Consider the following 21,977-nt stretch of genomic DNA (forward strand, 5'->3'; position numbering starts at 1 on the left):
AGGGAAATACCTCTTGTGGACACCTATGCATTGAAGATCTCTTGCAGGTGCTGGAGATTTGAGGAACTGATAGAAGTTTTGGGCTGGTTTTGCTAAAGCTAGAGATGGCGTACTTTCTAATATTAGGACTTTAGGTCTAAGAATTAATGTGAAAATAACTTGAGTAACATCTGTGTCAGAATACTTTGCACAGTTTGAAGAACTAGAGAGGATAGGAGCACTGGTACTCTTATTTCAAAGATTGTTTGCAAATGCAAGTGCTAGTTTGGTTGTTCAGCCTTCAGTGGCTGGGAGATTGCAGAACCCTGGTATGCTGAATTAGCTGTTTGAGTCCCAAATGTATACTTCAAGTATTATTTTGAATTTGATCTTTTGGGATTGACTACAAAATATTCAGGGTATTTAATGGTTTCATACAGAAGATCCAGATAACCTGTTGCGGCGGTGAGTCGTAGGCATTTCACTTCCTTGTGGTTTCTTGGGAATCCAAAATTCTGCAGGAATATCACTTCAGCTGGTGTCACGGGCCTTGTGATGGCAAACAAGGCACTGTCAAGCACTGAAAGAAGTTTTAAAATAGAAACTAGGCTCGCAAGTTGACTTTCTGGCTCCTGCGTGACCCGCGGGGAAGTACTTAGTGCGCACGGGCGATTGCCAGTTTCACCACTTTGCATAGTGTTTTTCTCGGTTCCTGAAGAAGTGAAACAGTTTACAAGTTTGGTTCATTGGACCATATTGGGAGACAGTAAAAGACTGTGTACATGAGGATGCTAATTAATAGAAGGCAAAGCCCAACTCCCTCATCCAAAGTAGAACGTGCAGCTCTGATGTGAAAAGTAAGGAAATGGAATCGGAAAAAGTTTCCTTTAAAACAGTAATGATCGTACAGGGTTGCACACAAATCAGATTATTATTTCTCTCTCTCGTTTTAACATCAGTCATTTATCTCCTTTCCTTTGAAACTGTGTGGATTAGTTATGCTGCATGGCAAAAAGTGAGGGAGGGACTTGAAGTAGTGTTCTAGAGTTAAGGACTGGCACTGCTTTTAAGTGCAAGTGCTGATGTCTTGGCTATTGTCAATGTATGACTTTTTATTCATCTAGTTGGATGTAAAAAAAAGATTGTTAACATTATAGATGCTAGCAGAACAGTGATTAGAAGATAATTATATTTACAAGCTTTATTTTGTACTGGCAACTTGTCCTTTCTGTGTGTGGTGTTTGTTTTTTTTTTTTTTCCCTGAGCATTGCAGTCCTGAATTGTGTATGGCAAATGGAAATCTCTTTAAAAATTAATCATTAGAGACTTTCTAAATAGATATATCTGTCTGTAAACAAGTACTCTTTTGTATTATATTTCATATAATCAGTGGGGGAAGAGTGGTGGTGGTATGCCTTTAAAAAGTATATACTTAATGGGATTAAGCCACATTCTGATGTTAGTGTTTAAGAGGATGTAACTTGAATACTAATTTTTTTGTTTTGTTTCTTTTAAGCAAATGGTTATGAGCCTTAGAGTTTCTGAACTGCAAGTACTTCTGGGTTACGCGGGGAGGAACAAGCACGGACGAAAACACGAACTTCTCACAAAAGCACTGCATTTGTTAAAGGCTGGCTGCAGTCCTGCTGTACAAATGAAAATCAAAGAACTCTATAGGCGAAGGTTCCCTCAGAAAATCATGACACCTGCAGACTTATCTATCCCCAGCGTACACTCGAGCTCCATGCCAGCAACTTTGTCTCCGTCTACCATTCCACAGCTCAGTTACGATGGCCACCCTGCCACGTCACCATTGCTTCCCGTTTCGCTTCTGGGACCTAAACATGAACTGGAACTCCCCCATCTCACATCTGCACTCCACCCTGTCCATCCCGACATAAAACTTCAGAAATTACCTTTTTATGACTTGTTGGATGAGCTGATAAAACCTACCAGCCTAGGTAAGGTTGCAAATGTTGTAATAATATTTGAAGTCTGTCTTTTTTTTTTGTTTTGGTGGTTGTTTTTTTTTTTTTTTAAAGTAATGGATGAATGCAGCTGCTAATGTAGTAACTGGTTAAATATTGCATCACACCAGTGTTTAGAGAATTGCTATTTTTGGTAACTTTTGGAACAGATTGTTCTACATGGAGAGACACCTTACGTAACACTCATTAGTTGCTTTAGCTGAGCCACTAAATATGGTTCAAAGATCCTTTATATTTAAGGGGTGAGTTTGACGAGAAACAAACTAAACCTTAGAAAAAGGAAAAAACCTGTCTGCTTTCAGTAGTTCTTCTAAACCATAGAATTTAATTATTTAAAAAACAAAAAACAAAACAAACCAAAACAAAAATACCCCTGAATCCATCAAGCCCACAAAATCTTCTCATCTGTGCTGGGAAAGAATGCTAGGCTAGATACTTGCTGTGATCCATTACAGCCTGAAGGTCTGTTTTTGGGAAGACTTGTGGTTCTTTTGCAGTTGTGGCTACTTTTCTGTAAACTGTCTGTTGTATTAAGGTATAAATCACTTGTGTAGCTGCTGAGAATAATCTGATGCTTACAGAGCGTTATATAACAATGTGTGATTTTTCTGGCTCTGACTCCACGTAGCACTTAACAGCGTGGTTAACTTTTAATACTCTTAAATACTGCTTAAATACAATAGTCCTGTTGATTTCTGGAGGGGCTGCTTGCATGTTGGAACCTCTTGCTCTCTTGAAACCCTGGTAGAGATTCACTGTGAGAATAGCTGGTAGCAGGAAGAGATTTGTGAGAGTAGATATGGGGAGATGGTGGGTGAGTGAAAAAAATCTCCTTTGCAAAAGAGGTCCTTTGTAAACAAAATTGAGCAGGTACTTTACAGTAACAGTCTGAACAGCTACAGGCATGTAGGAGGCCTGGTATGTGAGTGGTGATGGTGGTCTGCAGATTTCTAAAGTATGCTGCACAGTTATTTGCATATATTTTTGTTTTAACTGTTATAACTGAGCCATTGAGGGAAAAATAGATAGCTTTTGATGATATCATCTTCTGGTTCAGGTATTCTTTTAAAAGGTATACTGTATCTATTTAGCTTTAATCTAAAACCTAATTGATTAATAAGCATTCCAGGCAATGCTGATGGTACAGGATAATTAGGTGCTCAGTATGTGTCTCATCACTTTTACATTATAGATACTTAAAAATAATACTAATTTCACTGAGGCATTCCAATGCAGAAATTATGGCATGCATTTATTCCTAGATGTGGTAAGAAAGCTTTGCTGTCAGCTCTGTGTCTGACAAACTGGCCCCAAATGAAGAGATCATAATTCACACTCTGTCATGTCTTATTGCTTGAGGGGTTTATATACAGTAGAGTGTTTTTTCCCCCTATGTGGACTTTTGAGCGTCAGGGTAAGAAAATGGAAGCGGGTGAAATTCAAACTAGGTACCTTTTAAAGCAATCTCTGTCCTTTCAGTTAACTTCAGGGTATGTTTGGGGTTTTTGTTTTGCATGTGAATCCTGTCTGCAGATGTTTTTCTGTTTGCCTGAAGCAAGACTATTAAAAAGCTTCTTTTCTTGTCATTTTCGAGGAAGAGAGAGCTTCAGTGTCCATGCATATCATAGAACTGTTTGGTTGGAAGGGACCTTAAAGATCCTTTAGTTTCAAGCCCCCTGCCGTGGCCAGGGACACCTTCCACCAGACCAGGTTGCTCAAAGCCCCGTCCAGCCTGGCCTTGAACACTTCCAGGGGTGGAGCAACCTGTGCCAGTGCCTCACCACCCTCACTGTGAAGAGTTTCTTCCTAATACCTAATCTAAATCTCCCCTTTTCCAGTTCAAAGCCATTGCCCCTTGTCCCGTCACTCCATGCCCTTGTCATAAGTCCCTCCCCAGCTTTCTTGTCGGCCCCTTTAGGTACTGGAAGGCTGCTCTAAGGTCTGCCCGGAGCCTTCTCTTCTCCAGGCTGAACAACCCCAACTCTCTCAGCCTGTCCTCACAGCAGAGGTGCTCCAGCCCTCGGATCATCTTCATGGCCTCCTCTGGACTCACTCCAACAGGTCCATGTCCTTCTTGTGCTGAGGACCCCAGAGCTGAAGGCAGTTCTGCAGGGGGGGGGTCTCACCAGAGCAGAGTAGAGGGGCAGAATCCCCTCCCTCGACCTGCTGGCCATGCTGCTTGGGATGCAGCCCAGGACACGGTTGGCTCTCTGGGCTGCCAGCGCACATTGCTGGGTCATGTTGAGCTTCTCGTCTACCGGCACCCCCAAGTCCTTCTCCTCAGGGCTGCTCTCAATCCATTCTCCACCCAGCCTGTGTTTGTGCCTGGGATTGCCCTGACCCATGTGCAGGACCTTGCCCTTGGCCTTATTGAATGATTGGTTGTTTCCTTTTGTAGTGGAAAGTAATGTTGCTACAGATTGTAAAATTGCTAGCTATGAATGTCATGAAGGTATTTTAGAGTAAGAAATACATATACTAATGAAAAAACCTATTGGATTAATAACGAGTGATATGCAGCTTTATACACTTTCAAAACAACTTGGAGCAATTGTGCGTACAGCTTAGCAGTTTTAAATGCAAGCAAGGAGTAGACTTGTATTAATTTTGTCCATTTATACAGTTACTGATACTCTAACTAAAAAGTCTTAAATGGTTTGTTGAATATTTGCCCCAAATGGTTTCTGGAATATTTGCCCCAAAAGGTTTGGGTATCCTTCTCACTGCCGCAAACAATGCGGGTTTCCTCAAATGTCAAATTTCTAGGTTCCCTGGCTTTGTTTTCAAATAGCAGATGCGCATTACAAATGCTCAGAACTTCTCCTTGGCATTTGGCCAGCTTTTCAGCATCTCCTGCTTGCTTTTTCCCATCAGATTCTTAATGGAGTGGGGATAAAAAATTTTTGAATCTACTCTGTTTCCCTCCACCACAGGAATGAACTGATGACCTGAGGAGAGGTTTTAGATAATTATCTGCCTGCTTAAAATGGAACCTACTGGAATAGAAGAAAATGTGTGTGCGTGAGAGAGAATGATTTGAGGATCTTTAGATTCTTCTGAAATGATAGTCATGATAGTAAAAGTTGAGCAAAGCACATCTTTGAATGTGATTCTCCCTGGTCTTTCCCAAGTCAAGGTGGAATTGCTTGGAAGGTCTGCTACAGTAGTTTCTGTCCAATCAAGAAGTGATTATTAATTTGAAAAACAATAATTTGACAAAGCCTCGGGGAAGGGAGTTGCACAGCAGGGCACTTGAACTACATATTTTACGTAGGTGGGTAGTACACAAGCTAATGTGAATAACAGATAAGGAAATTAAATTTGCTAACTATTATTTTTAATGTCAAGAACAAAAGGAGGAAATGGATGTCACCTTCTTATACTTGCTTCCTCAAAGTGTAGCTCTGAACTGTGATTAAAATTGACATGCTGTCTGCTTGCTGGGCTGGATTCATGGCAAGGGGGAAATGCAGTGCTTTATCCATCTGTACCCTTCTCACCAACAGCTATTGATGAGGATCTTGAGCATGGCTGGCTGAAGCATGTGTGACAAGCTAAGGTTAGAAGGCTGTCGGCTTACTGTTTTTTAACTTTCTCTGGCTTGTAGCAGCCCGTACGACTTGTAGTAGTGAGTAGGATGCTTGCAGAAGAGCAGACTTGCCTAGCTGGTTGAACTCGTAAACTCAGCCTCTGCTACCTCAACCTGCTCTTGTTTGAAGAACTGAAAATAGCAGCTAGGCCCTGCTGACGGTGGGACTCTTCTCCTGCTGTTGCTCTGCTCAGATTGCAGAGTCTCTCACTTCCTTCCGAGCGTTTCAAGTACACGACTCCTGCGTAGCTCTTTCAGAGCCGTGTGGCTAGTGCTGACAATTACGGCTGTGCTGTCGGGGGATGACAGCATTTTCTTTACTCCCAAGAAGACTGTCAGTCAGCTTGTTTATCTGAGATGAAGAGATGTCTGTCCACATTCAGTGGAGCTGTCGAATTTGATCCATATTTTGTTAGTCATCCTCATTGCAAAATTGAGAAAGCATCTGTATTGGAAGTTTTCGTGTACAAACCAACTAGGAAAGTTCTGTATTCTGAAAATGTATGTTGGTGGATGAATCTGTACACAGAGCTCTTGCAGCGCTAGTGAGAAGTCTGAGCCCTCTGCCTCATGGTTAACCATGATTTGATGTGGTTGTATGACTGTTTTTGGAGGAAAAGCTGTCCAATTTGGCCTTGATGGAATGCATGAAAGTTGCCTTATTATTGTGACTTCTCTGTTGTTCTTTGAATAGGAACTGCTTTAAATGGGAGAATTTTGGTTGTTAGTTTCTCAAGTGAAGCTGCAGCTTTCACTTATTTTTCCCTATTTTTAGCCCTCGGTGCACAGACACTGCTAATTGGCTGCTTTTTAAGCATAGGGCCAATTTTCTAAAAGTAACTTCTAACACACAGATAAGATCTCTCTTGTGTAGTGAAATGTGTTTGCTATGAGTTGAGTAATGAGTACCAAAATTTTGCCAGATTATTATGGGAAGGACATTAGATAGTTAAACAGCGTCTTAAAAATTCTTCTTGTTACAGCATATGTCATTCCTAATTGCTTTAGCTGTGTAGTTGTTCCAAAAAAACATTTTAACTGGGTTATGGGTCTTTACTTACCTGTAAGGGGAAATTAACCTTTTCTTTTCAATTGAAAGGATTAAAGAGGCTGTGGGCTATGCTACTCTCTTAAAAGCTGTCCGAATGGCATATGGATGGTCATCCTACAATTTATTTGCTGTGCTTGAGGCTTAAGCGGTATGGAACACGACATTGAAACTCAGATCCGAGCCATGGAAATCGGTATTTTTACCTACAGGTCTCAGCCTCCTGAAAGAAGGAGAACAAACATCGGGCTTTTTGGGGAATCAGAGTACCACTTACAGAAAGCGTCCTGCCAGACTCCAGATACTGGCTCCATCGGGCGAAAGGAGCATCCAGTGGCTCTACTGAGGCTTGTCTTGATGTGGTTAGGTCTTAGTTTAATTTCTTAATCTGTGGACTCTAATAACAGGATTTCTCCAACAAGCAGAATTTCATTCCTGGTGCCTGCCCGCAAGAATTACATGCTTACTAACCAGCGTTAGTGATTCTGAGTTGCATTTACCTTGAAATTTTCTCGTTGACTGTGGTTGATCGTGGTTACTTGGATATGCTGTGTTCTTGCAGACAGATCTTGCAACTGCTCTGGCTGAAATCTTTAAGGTGACTGTAGTTCAAGGTACAGATATTAAACAATTAAGTAATTCAGTGCACTTAGAAATCTAGGTTGGAAACTATGAAAGTTTTGTTGGCAAGTATTTCTTCCTTTCATATATCAGCAAGCTGATCTGTTACTCTGTGCAGTCAGTATCATGGTTTATATGAAAGTCACGCTTTTACTGTCTTCCATGTTTATTATTTTTTTAAATGTACTTTGTGGGAGGAAGTGCAACAAAACACTATATTCTCAGCTCGGACTTGAGCTTTCTGACTTCCGGCTCAACAGCTTCTAATTGTGCAAGAGTAAGCTGAAATATTAGCTCTGTCTTGTTCGTGTGCTGTAGCTGAACTAGAATTACAGTGCACTGAAGTTTCTTTTTTTGGTTTCAAGTTGTATTTGCATGTGGTATGCCTCAAGTTCATGTATAGAGAATCTTTGCATAGTCTAGAGTCTGTTTAAGTATGAGAGAGCTTTAACCAACTGGGTAGCTAAAAGGAAAGGAGTATAATTTATTACTGCCCACTTTAGCTGATTGCTCAATCTCCTCATGCGTAGAACTGAGATCACCCAAATTCCAGGACCTTACAGGATATGGATGTTTTCAGACACCCTGCTCTGACGTGAATGGATCTAGGAAGGCACTTTGCTTTCCAAGATCAAATTAGGATATCTGTTTAATAATTGATAATTTGATAAGGAGTTGGGCTCGATGATCCTTGTGGGTCCCTTCCAACTCAGGGTATTCTATGATTCTAATTAAAGCTTTTAGTAGAAGGATTTAGAGCAAACCACATGGTTGACTCAAAGCATGTGAGTAATCCGTTAATAATCAGTGAACCAATCTAAGCTTGGAGTGGTATCCTTTTCAAGTGCTTGGAGAGCTTGAGGCCTAGCAGTGGTGCTCGCATAGCATGAGGGAGGAAGCTGTCCTATTGCAATATGTATTTTTTTTTTTAAGATTTCCTCTTGCAGCCAAGATACTGAGATCACTTAGTCGTCGTTGGAAATGCTGCTGGGACTTGGAAGTCTTCAGTAACTTGGAGTCTTTTAGAGATACTTTTATCTCCCTTTATGATGGCTTTTAGAAAAAGATGATGTGGGTTGTGCTAATCCTGGTGGAGAGCTCACTGCGGACTCTGTTATCTAATCATGAACTTTAAACTTAATTTTTTGCCTTTCGTGTTAGCGTTATAAAACTTGCTACTTTCTTGTTGAGAGTGAAAATACACTAGAAGCAGGATACCTTGTGTAGGGATGTGGCAGTGCTAGCTTTTTAGTACTGCTCATTTGAAGTGTTTAACTGCTGGTGGTGTTCTTAAGAATAGAAGCTAAAATTTTCAAGCCTGAATGGCAGCAGTTGGGTTCTGGGACATATTTTTAGGTATCTAAAGAAATCAAGTGACTTAACTTGAGTATGGAGGATCCAGAGATGTTCCTTCCCTCTGGCAAAACGATGGAACGGATGCGCAGCGGAGATGTGTGGGCCCGGGAGGGGCAGCGGCGAGAGGAGAACTGGGGTAGGTAGGTTGGGAGGGCAGAGAGTTCTGGCATGGAAGGTTGGCATGAAATTGTCCCGTAATCCTCACTGTATGTCTTCAGAAATCCTCATTGCAGAGAAATGCTCTAACGCGTGACTGATTAAAAAAAGAAATCAAACATAAATATCTGTCCAGTTGCACAGAGTTTCCAGCTGATCTATTCTGTTTCTACAACGTATGAGACAGTTATAAAATACGTAATATTTATGAATTAATTGTAGCCCTTGGAGTATTTCCAGGCTATTTCCATATATATATATTTAGGCACTATTTCAAGTAAGCCCTTTCGTGTCACTTTACTCCCTGCCTTTCCCACCCCCAGTGTCGCTCTGCCTGTGCCTTCTGAGTATTAACTGTTAAAAGCTTAAGTTGAACAGAATCTAAAAATGGTCTTAAGTGATAAATGCAGCAGACTGACCAGAACCTGAGTTCAGGTTTTGATCTGGTTTAAGCTGAAGAACACAGCACTGTCACTTCACAGTCATGCAGTGTCTTTGTGAGTGTAGTGCAGTTGTAACCCATGGAAGTGGGTTAAGAGCTAGTCACCACCGTCAAGGAAGGAATGATTTGTGTGTTTACTAAAATACTTCCCTTCAAGTAGTTTGGAAGTGCTTTGAAATGTTAAGGTTACGCAACATCCATTGTGACAAGTGATTGAAATGAAGCGAAATGGCCAAGATGTCACAGCGAGTGAGTGACAAAACAGAAACGGGAATCTGGGATTTCTCCTGAACGTGAGCTCGCTGCGGCCGAGCTGCTGAAGCCCAGGGCTTGTGCAGGGCACGCGGAGCTTCTGCACGGCCCTCGGCCCTGCGCTTGGATGTCTGGCATGCAGCTGGTCGGGGCGTAAAGCCCCGCTTTGGCCTGGTCTGACATGGCTCTGGTGGTTAGTAAGAGGCTTTTCCTGCCTTCGAGGAGAGAGGAGCTCTTTGGGTGGCTGGACGTGGGCAAATGGTGGTCCACCAGTGGACTCCGGTTTCATGTGCTCCTACCGTGTGATTCTACCAGTATGGTAAGAGGGCTGAAACCTGTCTAATATAAGGAGGGATCTGTGCAGAGTATCTTATGGCTTGGTACTCTCAAACTGGACCTCCAGCCTTGGCTAAAAGAGGATGCAGCTCTCCCAGCATTTCTGCAGGGAGGAGAAAGTGAGTTTGTTTGTAGGCAAGCTGAAGAGTGGTGTGAGGAAGCGATGCTGCTGGTAGTGCTTGATTTCTTGGGGAAGTCGGGGGCTGATCTGGCTGTGCTTCCAGCCAGGAGCAGAGTCTGGACCCATTACACCCTCCTATCTGCAATAGCTGCCATATTTATTTGAGAGGAATATGATGGTGGATGAGTATTGGCTTCCATCTGTATAATAAGGGCTATTATTGACTGTCAGGAATGTAGACAGAGGAAGAGGGATGGATGGATGGATGGGGGAGCGGTGTAGCTCGGACCGACCTGATATTGCACACTACAAATGCCTTTAATGGATAGCAGGAAATTAAGGGTATGGTGGGTAGCCGTTTAAAAGGTACTGCTGCTTGATTCCAGGAGATGGCAGGAGCTTGGTGCTAAGAGGTTGTGGTTAGTAAAAAGGAAGCGTTTATGTATAAACGCTTGTGTTACCCAGGAACTTCATAAATTGTGGTGGTTTTAAAAGGGCTAATGATGCATCCTGAGATGTTGTGGATCCCCGTTAAGGTGTATCCTCTCATCGTTTCTCTCCCATGTAGCTGCTTGGTTTCTGCTTATATACAGTTATTACAATGTATGGTACACCCCCAAAAGCACTTGTATAAATGAACCCTGTTTGGGATTGATACAAGAGGTTTTGGACAAACTACATCGTGAGGAGCTACGTGTATGTAGTGTTGTGTTATGGATTTTGTCGCTTCTGCTGCAATTGAACATAATTCAAAGCCTGTCTCAATTTTACCTTTTTAAAAGGTAAATGTTTTCTGTGCCTTAATCTAAATGCAGTAATTTTGATCTAGCTTGGAGGCAGTGTATTAAATTTTCAGCAGTGGTATTTGAAAGAGGATTGAACATAAATTGATACAATGCCTTCTGTTGTTTAAAAGAAAAAGCGAAATGCCTGTGCTGCAACAAAATGAGGTCTCTTACCTGTCTGGGGAAGATAAGCAAGAATTATTTATGCGTTGGGGTGACAACTTCTACAATGTTTAGGTTTTTCTGGCTAATGTTTTGACAAATTTAACCGATCAAAATGATGTACTGTGTTAGGTTAGTGAAGAACCAGTTAGACATCTCTTGTTTATGTTGCAGTGTGTAGCAAATTTTTGCTATAGTGCTGACGCTCCTTACTTAACTATTTTTGCCTTCAGAAAGCAACATACTGTTATTCAAAATCATTTTGATAATAGGCCACTTCAGTGATCGCTTTTCTGATGGCCTGAACTTAGGTAATTACTGCAGTGTAAAGTGCAAGTTTAATTTCAGTCCAAGTGTCTTTCTGTATTGGAAGGTAATATATTCCCTTCACTATTTAATAAGCTGCACTTGGTGATGATAAATGGAAAAGGTTAACCGTAGTATATTGGCAGTATGATGGCTAGCTGCAGTTGCATTAGGAAGCATCACCACCTCAACAAAGTGATAACATAAGATTCATTAAAGATTTTAAGGTATCTGCTCTTGAATGGAAATTTAGAGACTGGCTTTTTCTCAAGACAGCAAGAGGTATTTTACTGCAGAAAGATTGTGTGGCTATTTTTAGCTGTGGGTACTGGTGAGGTGGAACAGAATATTTTTAGAGCTGTAGAAAATGCAGCCGCTCAAGCTGGGTTCTTTTTTTCACTCTAGCACTATAGGGTTTTTCCAAAATAAAGAATAAAATAGAGAGAAAATGTTTTTTATGTATCATTATTATTTATATAAATAATGTAGTCATTGTCTCTCTCTATACACACACATATATATGTATACATTCATGTAGAATTTTAAGTGTTTTGTTCCTGTGAATGATACTGTCATGTATTAAAATAGTTTTTGCTCAAATTTTGAAAACTCATTACTCATGTGAAATGTTTTAACAAAATATACAACCAGCAAGGCGTAATTGGGTCACTCTCACTTAATATGTGCCAGTCCCCTGTGCTGTTTGAATGAGGTAAGCCTGAAATAATTCAGGAAACTGTGGTGATAGTGAATTGGTAAAAGAATAGCTTTGAAGAAGAAACTCTGCTCTGTAATGTTTTTGCAATGTTTTAGGCATTTTAGAGTGTGTTGTACCTGCAGGGTGCCTGCTGGGGACCTGCAGAGGAAACGGACCCCAGCTTGTGCTGGTTCTTAGTAAGTGTATGTACGTGTTTATAAGAAAAGGTGGATTTTATTCATTGCCTTTCCTGGATTTAAGCTGGATGAATGAAGAAGGTAGTAACTACTCCCCTCTGCCTGCCCCCCTTCTGCACCCCCTCCAAAATGGTGAGATTCCAGTAAGATGAGAAGTGGATTTTGTATGGCTTGTCTGAAACTGTTCTTGGTGACACCCATTTAATTACATAAGTATGCTTGAAAAGCTTTTTATTATACTTTCAAAACCTGAACTCTTAGATTTCTGAATTTTTCAGGAAATTTTTTAGCAGCGAGGTGAATGATGTGTGATTCATGTTTGTTTTTTTTTTTAAATTACTGTACCTTTGTCCTTTATGTGTAAATTAAAAAAAAAAGTCCGTTAGACATTTGTGCATTATACCTCCTTTCTGAGATTGCAAAGGAGACGTGGCCTATAAACCACTCTTGACTAATCCTCCAAGCTCTGTAATATTCAGAGAATGCTGAAGAAAAGGTTATAAAATTTAATAATTCATAGTTACAAAAAAAACCCAACAGCCAAATCCCGACAAACCATTCCTGGCAACTTCCTTAAGAACATTCATATTAACTCTGTTGTCCTGGCTAGATTCCAGCTTTATTAGATTATAAATTCTATTTTAATCCACTTGGTTTTCAATTGGAGATCTATTTTTGCCTTTCCTTTGTTAAGTAATAATAGTTGTTTGCAGGGCTTGGTTGCATGTTTCTAGCCATCAAGATGATTTTCTTGTATCAAACTATATATCTGCATATTTCTGGTTTTAATCATACTCCAGAACTTTGAAAGAAAATGATGTGCTTGACTTGCCAGGATCTGTTTGGTTTCTTAAACACAGCAGATACACCAGATGAGTTAATAGAAATCTGTTAGCTTTTTTACACTCTTAAATTCCAGATTTTCAGTGTCTCTTGTTTGAGAGCTCTGAAGTCCGTAGAAATAGAGGAGTTTGTATAGTCATAGATAAGCTTGGAAGCTTAGTATTTAATAGTAAAGCTGCTAAATTAGCTCTGGTTAATGTGTTTTGTTGAAATTTTCATGCATCGTTTGTAGGATAAGTAGTTCCAGAAAGAATAGATAGGGATATAAAAAGATTGCGTGAAAACATATGGGAGAAGCTTAGAGAAAACCACAAAGAAAAAATGAACTATTTCATCTCCCTTCTAGAGGATGCTTTGTTTTGTTTGCTGCATTTCCCCTTCCTCCTAGGCAAGCCCTGGACGTGCAAACAAGGTCCTCCTCCCTAACCTGCCCCTTCCGTCTCCCCCGTGGAAGAGCCAGACCGTAACCCTCTTTTAGTTTAGAGTAACGTAGCTTCTTGTCTGTCTTCCCCTCTCTATACTGCTCAACCTGTCCAGAGTTTTGAAATCTTTTGATTGGCTTTTCGATTATCTTTGCCTAATTAACAAGTTGTTTCTTCCTTCTTTGCAATTTGGCCACGCTCCCATGGTAATCACAACGATTGCTTGTACGCAAAAGCAATATATTGAAAACAGGGCGTGTGTATATTCATGCTGTTTTACAGCTAAGAGAACATCAAACAGCATGTGATGAAGTACATCTCCAGTCACTGGTGACTGCTGACCTACCAGCTCGTAGACTTTTGCCTACAGTTGCTAAGAAAGTGCATATGAAGTTAATAGCCAGCACGAGAAGAAATGTTGGAGGCCTTTTTGTTCTTAGTCTAAACTGACAATGTTAAAACCAACCAACCAGCCTCCCCAAAACCCCTGAGCCTTCCTCCTTGCTTTTTCATTTTAGGTAGATTTTAGTTAAGAGTAAATTCATTAACTGCAATGTGCACAACACAGTTACTGGTAAGAGTGTGAAATGGCTATTCTTGTTGCAGAAATTTTTGATTCAAGCAGAGGCTGTTTACTGTCTTACAAATGTGCTAGAACTGTAGCTCGTGAAGAAAACTGGAATTATGAAAGCTCCCATATCAGCACTGAAGAATGTACTTTTTAATTTTCTGCCATTTTAATGTATAATGCTTTAATTTGGCCAATGCAAGAGCATGATGAAACTGAATATAGATGTTAGAAACCCACTTTTCAAGATCGCATATCACCATGCAGCAAAAATAACTCTTACGTTAATACCAGACAGTAACAAACAGAGGAAAAGGATTGACTTTTGGAACCTTTGCTCTTTTGCTAACAGTTATTTTGTTCCTCCGTTCTTTCTAACACTTGCAAAAATCTGTATTGCCCACTTCATTCTTTAAATTGGGGATGCTGCAAAACCAAAACAGGCAAAAAGATGAGCAGTTGAAAGGGAAAAAGATTGTTTGGGAAATTTGGGTTTAGCTTTTTGGTAACTGCTGTTTAGCTTCTTTGGATAACGAAGTTTTAAATGAAGGTAGCATTAGTTAGATGTTCAGCAGTCCTGTCCTTTAATTAAAGGTGTTGGAGTTCACAACAAAAGTTCGCACAGACCTTCCAGAACTTTTCTAATAAAGCCAAGGCTGACAATTTCTAGGGTAAAGCAAATAATACACGGGAGGAAAACCAACAGATTAAGGCCACATTTAACCATGTAAACATATGAAGTAATAACCTGAATTCGTTCAGTTCCCTGGTCTGCAGTGCATTAACTTTGCTAATACATCTCTTGTTGATTACTGTATATAATTCTAATCTTTCCATTTATAACTAAAAATAGGTATAGAATTATGTTGAAGACCAAATTATAACAGATTTTCATTGTTAATTGTATATATTGTGTTTATATTTTCTGCCAATTCTTAAATTGTGATAACATGACTGGCTGTCATCTGAAGCCCTGCATGTTTCTCATTTGAAGAAATGTAACTGAAAATGTATTAAAGTAAAAATAGCTGCTGGATGCTGTAGGCGTGAGTGTCTAACTAAATGTTAACTTGAGGCTGCATGCTGCACCCTAGCCCCGATGGTGTTTTTGGACATTACGGGAGAACTTAGTATTGAAAAAAAGGAAATATATGCATATAAAAATATAAAAAGTTATTTAAATAAGTTAATGCTTTTAAAGAGATTTACTATTGCTAGTATTTTCACAAAAGTTGCTATTTGGTATATGTAATCTGTTCTTGCCCATCTGGCTTTAGAGCAACTGATAATGAACTGCATGTGGTTGTTGTATATAATGTAATAAGATGTGCAGATCTTGTAGCATTGTCATACAAGAAAGATATAAATGTAATTTTGTGAGATTGCTGCTGTTATATTTATCCTAAGTCAATGTCTATTCTATTGTTGGTTCCAACCTACCACATGCTGTTTTTAACAAAATATCTGAAGTATCACCCTGAATTATTCACTCATCTGTCACTCAAGGATGAGTCAGGAAGTATATTGTAGTAAAACAAAAAAAGAGAAATTTATCGAGTGTTTAATACACAATATAGTTATTCATAACCTTATAAAATTATTAAGAATAATGAAATTGAATAGCAAGGTTCTTACAACTTTCACTTCAATACATGCATCGATGAGCATGTTGAACAGTTTTCTGGGGAGATGCTTCTCTTTTTAATTTAATTTTAATTTCTCTTTTTTTAAAATTTAATTTTAATTTTTTAAAAAAGCCATTTTCATTGCCATTGTGTGTGGTTCTGTACTGCAGTGGTACCTGTAGCCCTGGTGAAGGGATATGTTTCAGAATTAAGCACTATTTTGGAGATGTTTAACATTGCTTTGTTTTTTTAGCAGGTGTGTTAATCCTTAAGTAGTGTTTGCTTTGTTATGGAGCACTATGGCCCAGAGTTGAAGGACTTTAAAACCAGATTTCATATTTGAGTATCTTATGAGTTGTTTGCATGTTATATATTTGGTGCATTTAACTCCATATAATATCTTCCTGAAATGTGGGAAGTTGCATGTGTTGTACTTCTCAGTCACTGTGTATACTTTTACAGGCTACTCCATGTCTTAATATGTTGAAAGAAATAAAAAAGTGATTGATAAGGTTTCCTAAGAGAGGTTTGGTTTTTTTAATTGAATATCAAAGAACATTTAGTGTTAAGATACCATGACTGATAGAAAGTTTTAAGATGATTTGTGTCAGCTTTGCTGTTATCTGTATCGCTTTTTTTAATGTATACTTTATATGCATATAAAGTTAGTTTATTATATTTTTATTTACAGGAGGGTTTAAATGGCAGCTTTCTTATTGGCTCTAAAATTGTTTACAGAAACAGATGTATGTCGTACTGTTGGGCTTGCTATAAAAATGTGTGTGCATATATATGTAGACACTTTAATGAAAAGAGATCGTTCTGCTAATTATTCTCTATTTGCTGTTTTTAAAGTGATGATCTCTTGTTTTCTTCTAGCATCAGATAATAGTCAGCGATTTCGAGAAACCTGCTTTGCATTTGCACTGACGCCACAACAAGTGCAGCAAATCAGCAGTTCAATGTGAGTGAGTTTGATCAGTAATACATTTAAATAATAAAAAGAACTATCTTACAATATCTTTCATTTTGAAATGTGATCTTAAAGAACATAGGTGTTTGTGTGTGTGTAGTGCCTCAGAGAATGCTCTTCCAGGGAATTCTTTTCTCCTTTGTATGTAAGCTGATGGAGAGGAAAAGGGTAAGGAAGAGAGAACTAAATACCAGCACTGTCCAGTGAGTACTGGGCAGGTTTCTTTTGTATGCGCTGTACAAATACATAACTCACCTTCCTGCAGCCCCTTCTCACCGTCAGTCAGATCCTTTGTCAAGTTCTATGTTTATTCACTATGAAGACGAAATTTCATAGTGACCCATCAGAATTTTCTTTATGGTATGCAAAACCCAAGGAAATAGTAGAGGTCAGATGAGAATGTAATTGATTTATTACCTTGAAAAATAAAAAGTGTACCTTAGTGTGTCTTGAGAATGGTGGTTTGACTGACCAGAAGGAAAGTGTGGTTTACATACATTGAACTTACAGCAAACTGAGAAAGTATTGATGAACCTGTTGTGTAAACAGTATGTTTTAACCTGTGTTCTCTTGTTTCTAGGGATATTTCTGGGACCAAATGTGACTTCACAGTACAGGTCCAGCTAAGGTATGTATTTTTATTGCCTGTTCTTGATGCTGTTGGTTTTTAAAATGCATCAGATATATGCTACCCGGCAGGCTGGGCATTCCTTTATGCAGAAGAGTCTTCTCCTGTTGTTTTCTTGAGAAAAGCTTGCTCTTGGCTGCTTTGAAAAGGACAGACTTAACTACTTCTCCTTGTTCTATGCAGCTTTCCTGAAGCTGCTGGTGGCCCGATAACCTGGTGTGTCAGAATACCGCATGTACTTGGCTATAGCCAGCTGATTTTCTTCAGTTAGTGATTGTGGGTATGCTCCTTTCTTTAACTCCATGTCTGCCAGATTCCAGGTGCCTGGGCCTTTAAAATCTATGTGCAGAGAGGGTTATTTTTCCTGGCAGAGATGTCAAACAGTATTTCCTGGGCATGGCAACCCAAAGCCTCCTTTTCTTTAGGCAGTGGGAGGCAGGACTTTGGGAATCACCAGACTGGATCTTAACCTGTTGGTTATTTTAGAGGTTTTAACAAATGTATGGTAAGTTGATTAAATCCCACGTATCCCTGTAATTCTGCGGAGGGCTGTGAGCGGAGCTGACTTCAGAGCTTGTTCCTGTCAAAAATGGTTGTCTTGCCTTTCATCCCCCTGCTCATGTCTGCATGGTGAGATGTTAACTTGCCAGACAGAAAACGATTGCTGTTGGGTCTTACTTGTTAGGATGCCTTCTGCTGATCAGTGAGGTGGGTCAGCTTGGTGTGGGGTCGGGTGGACAAAGGGACGAAGAGGGCGTGGGGGAAAATGGGGACAGAAGGTAGCTCCTCCTTTTTGAGAGCAGCAGCCTGTTAGGCTCAGCTGCATTGCACAGCTGTACCCTGATGGGATGGTACATTTGCGTGGATGGGGCAGGTCCCCTGGAAGAAATCCAGTGGGGTTGAGAGGCTGGTTTTGGTCATTTGAATGCCTATTGTCCGTGATACTGGCCTACAGGCATTTCATAGGACAAGGAAGGGAGTGTCTTATTTTGGTTTCAGCAGCAATTAGGCTTGCCTGAATTTAAGTAAATAAACCAAACTATCCGAACTTAAGTAAGAGGCTTGACGTAGGTATGAGGATAGTGTTTGATGCTGTGACTAAACAGCTGGCTGGTTTACTAAAGTTAGAGGAGGGACAGTTGAAGAGACTGTTTTGTCCTTTGTGAAACCCTGGTCTTGTATCAAGAGGTCAGGCTGGAGGAATGGTAGGAAAGAAATGGAAGAACCTGTATATCTGAATGAGTCAGAGTCAGTCTGAGGAATTTAAGAAATCTGAGGAGGAACCTACAGCCATCTTGATCCAAACCTGTAATTTTATGGGGCTTTCCTACTTAATCTATACAACTAATTTGAGGACTGTATTTAGCAAGATTTGTCATGCTTTCGTAACTCAGTGGAAAAAAAAATCTTTCTAGAAAAATATGATCTTTAAATCACTTTAGAAGTAAGAGATGATGGAAGCTCTTTACTTTTAGGTTTTGCTTATCGGAAACCAGTTGTCCACAAGAGGATCACTTCCCACCCAATCTGTGTGTGAAAGTAAATGGGAAACCATGCAGCCTTCCAGTAAGTAAAGTGTTCTTTTCATATACCTATTTGGATAGCATTGTTAGGAACTATCTGTCAGAAATTAGCCTGAGAATTTATCCTAACCTTTGTTTTCACATTTTGGAGCATTTGAATGAAGATGGATAGATGAATGGAAAAGATAGTTAAGTAAATTTTTTCTCAGGAGACCAACCAGTAGATTAATTTTCAAAAAATGCAACAGTAAATTTTTGTTTGACAAACATCCAGTGAGTCTGGCTGAAATTGGACTCTGTTTTGGAGGCTGTCTGTGCAGGGAATAGGCCATCACTGACCAACAGGACTAAAGAGAAAAACGCCAACTTACAGTACTGGGGCAGTGCACAGGATCAGGTGGGACACCATTAGCCAGGCGGGTTGAATAGCAGTACTAAGAAAAGAGAGATGGCAAAGGTGCCTTTTAATATTGTGTGGGCAGGGTTAGGATTTGGAAAGTGTGAGGCTCTGTGTAAGGAGAAAGGGCTTGTAAAACACGTGATACTTTATTGTCTGATAAGTATCTATCTCTCTTTAAATTGAAGAGGGATCCTGGTTCAGGTGGGATGCAGCTTTTATTGGGGCAGGGTTGTGGTCAGAGGGGAAGAAGGCAACAGCAGTATTGTTTTGTTTTCTTGCTGAGGGGAAAAATACTTTGATTTCTAGGGCTATCTTCCACCAACCAAAAATGGTGTTGAACCAAAGCGACCTAGCCGACCAATCAACATTACCTCACTCGTCAGATTATCTACGACGGTACCAAACACAATCGTTGTTTCATGGACTGCAGAAATTGGAAGAGTAAGTAACTTTGGTACATAATGCTGTCTAAAGCTTATTAGTTTCTGCTTTGGCATCTATTTGAAAGATTCGAAAGACAAGCAAGTTTAATTGTGCAGAAAATACTTCATGGTTTAGCAGTAGACTGTTCCTTCTTTTGATTGTATTACTTTATGCGAGGCAGATATGACATGCTCTTTTAGATCAGTAGCCCTCAAATTTTTTTGGTGTCATCTCTCCCTCTTCACCCCCCACCCACCTATCTTTGTGACTCATTGGGGGCCCAGGTAATAAGATGAAGAGAACCTACAAAACTTTTGTTTATTTGTCTTAACTTCAGACTTCAAGCTCTTTCTGATTTTGGGGACTTCGCAAACCTTATCTCAGCTTCAACTTGTATCTAGCAAGTGACATTCAGTACAGAGTGGTCTTTCATAACTGTAAATGTGGACACACAGTATAGCAACTTCGCAGGGCCCAGGAGATCTAATTTGCCTTTTTTACATTTCTCTTCTCACAACTGCTATTCCTATACTTAATATTGAAAAAGTCATGTTTTTATAACTTTTTTTTGTGTCTGTGGGGAGAGTGTTACAATTGGTATTATAAAATTGCTGATGTTCCACTGGACTAATTAAATCTGGAACATGCTGCAAAAAGTTACTTCAATAAATTAGTCTGTGAATTAGTGCGCTGCTTTCACTGATGGCAAAAATCCTGCTAGATAGGCGTTACAGAGTCAACATGTACTTGAAAAACAGTGGCTTTGCCATTGCAACCACCCTGTTTTTAGAAGTCCTGAGAATTGTCCTGAGATGAGACCTTTTCCAAGAATTTTCAGTGCGCAAAGTCTGGGATTCCTGAACCAGTGTGGAAAAATGCTTACAGCCCAATCATGCACAATAGCCAGTTATAAAACATCACGATGGTATTTCATGATGGATTTCTTGTGGAGCGTAAAATAGTCTCCATTCAGATTCTAGAACAAATGATGACTGAATTTTTTTTTCTTTTTTGAAACCTTTTGTTTAATGAGAACTGCAGGTGTCAGAAACAAACATTTAAAAGTAAAACTGTCTGGTTTACATTGCAGAAGTGCCTGCACACAAGTTGATGAATCCTGGTTATTGCTCTGAATACAGTGCTGCACTTTCACTTAAGAATACCAGTGAGGATTTAGGGAAAAGAAATATAACAAGTCTGCGTGGACTCTAAGCTAGTCTCTTGTGAACTAGCTAGTTTGTCAGGCTTCATAGATATTTTAGTTATAAAACCCATATTGGCTAACTTCTAGCTTACAGTACAAAACTGAAGAGAGTGGCAAATTCGTAGTGTATTTCATGCGAATTAGATGCCAGTCAAAACTTCCACCCTCCTGAGATGTAATGCTTCCTAAAGTGATTGAGACCTTGACAGTTAAATGTGAGGAATTATTTTATATTTGGATGTGCCTGTATAGTACAACATTTGAATTCCCCTCCTCCCCTTCCTGTAAGAGTCAGTTGCATGTCTGAACTGGTGTACTCTACCTTTCCCGAAGTCATAATTGTGATTTTTACACAATCTGTTTCAAGAGCCTTCTGTACAAGATGCCTTGGGCAAGTTCCTAGCTTTGTAGATTCAAGCTGTCGGTAAATAATTTCACAATGTTAATTAGCATTTTTCTAACTTCTATACTAATTGAGGCATTAAACAAACAAGTTAAAGGAGTAGTGGTTTTTAATGATGTGAGAAGCATTCATTGTAAGAATAAAATATTTAAAATGTGGTGTTTCTGATGCTGTTTCAATTTGTGTAATTTTATGGTAAGATATATTACTGAAATCCCATCTTCGGATTGTGGTGATATCCTAAATGAAGGATGGTAGATGTCACAATTGTATGGATCCCTTTGTTTTGTTAGTGGACACATACATGGCAGTTGCTGGAGGAAGCTTTTCATTTTTCAATATAAAGTATATGAGTGTAGCTACAGGTTTAGCAAATACTGTTCATATCAAAAAGTAATTGATGTACCCTAATGTGAGAACACAAATTTTGTCCTTTCCCTTTTGAGGGTGGGAGGGATATTGCTGACAAATGCGTAGTACAGTATCACGTTTTTAGAAAGGCAATTATGACCTGCTGCTGTTGGTAGCTTACAAGAAAAATGAGAGCTTCAGAAGTTTCAGACTGTGGTTCGAAATCAGTTAACGATGCCAGGAAGAGCACTCTGCCACTCCTGCCCGTCCCTTGAGGGGAGGCTTACCCTGCTTTCCGGGGAGCTGGCAGAGTTGATGTTCAGTCTGCATCTGACCTGCTTGTATGCCAAGTTATTTTCTGTAGTGGCAGAAATGAGCATCCATGGCTTTTTGCTGACACCGATAAGGAACATTTGCATGGTCTGTGCTGTTGAGACTGATGGGGGGAATGACCTAACCTCTTCAGAGGGGAAGGACAGGCAGTTGGGAGCGGTGACTTCTTGCCCACTCTGGCTGGATTCACTACAGTACGTCTTGGCCCCACTGAACTCTGGAACTGTTTAACTGTCTTACTTCTGT

At 39.8% G+C, this 21,977-nt stretch overlaps 1 protein-coding gene across 2 annotated transcripts in view; it reads left to right on the forward strand.

Moving 5' to 3' along the window:
* Positions 1-1,496: 1,496 nt before the first annotated feature.
* PIAS1 (protein inhibitor of activated STAT, 1) overlaps positions 1,497-21,977 on the forward strand; it is a 34,359-nt gene continuing 13,878 nt past the window's right edge. For both annotated transcript variants that reach the window (XM_009695526.1, XM_009695528.1), the window contains exons 1-5: positions 1,497-1,940; positions 16,373-16,457; positions 17,047-17,094; positions 18,570-18,660; positions 19,324-19,458. In XM_009695526.1, the coding sequence (XP_009693828.1) occupies positions 1,499-1,940; positions 16,373-16,457; positions 17,047-17,094; positions 18,570-18,660; positions 19,324-19,458 (801 nt within the window). In that variant the 5' untranslated portion in view covers positions 1,497-1,498. The remainder of the gene's footprint in view (positions 1,941-16,372; positions 16,458-17,046; positions 17,095-18,569; positions 18,661-19,323; positions 19,459-21,977) is intronic.

The sequence above is a fragment of the Cariama cristata genome, unplaced genomic scaffold, assembly GCF_000690535.1.
Source record: "Cariama cristata isolate BGI_N322 unplaced genomic scaffold, ASM69053v1 scaffold5902, whole genome shotgun sequence".
Classification (NCBI taxonomy): Eukaryota; Metazoa; Chordata; class Aves; order Cariamiformes; family Cariamidae; genus Cariama; species Cariama cristata.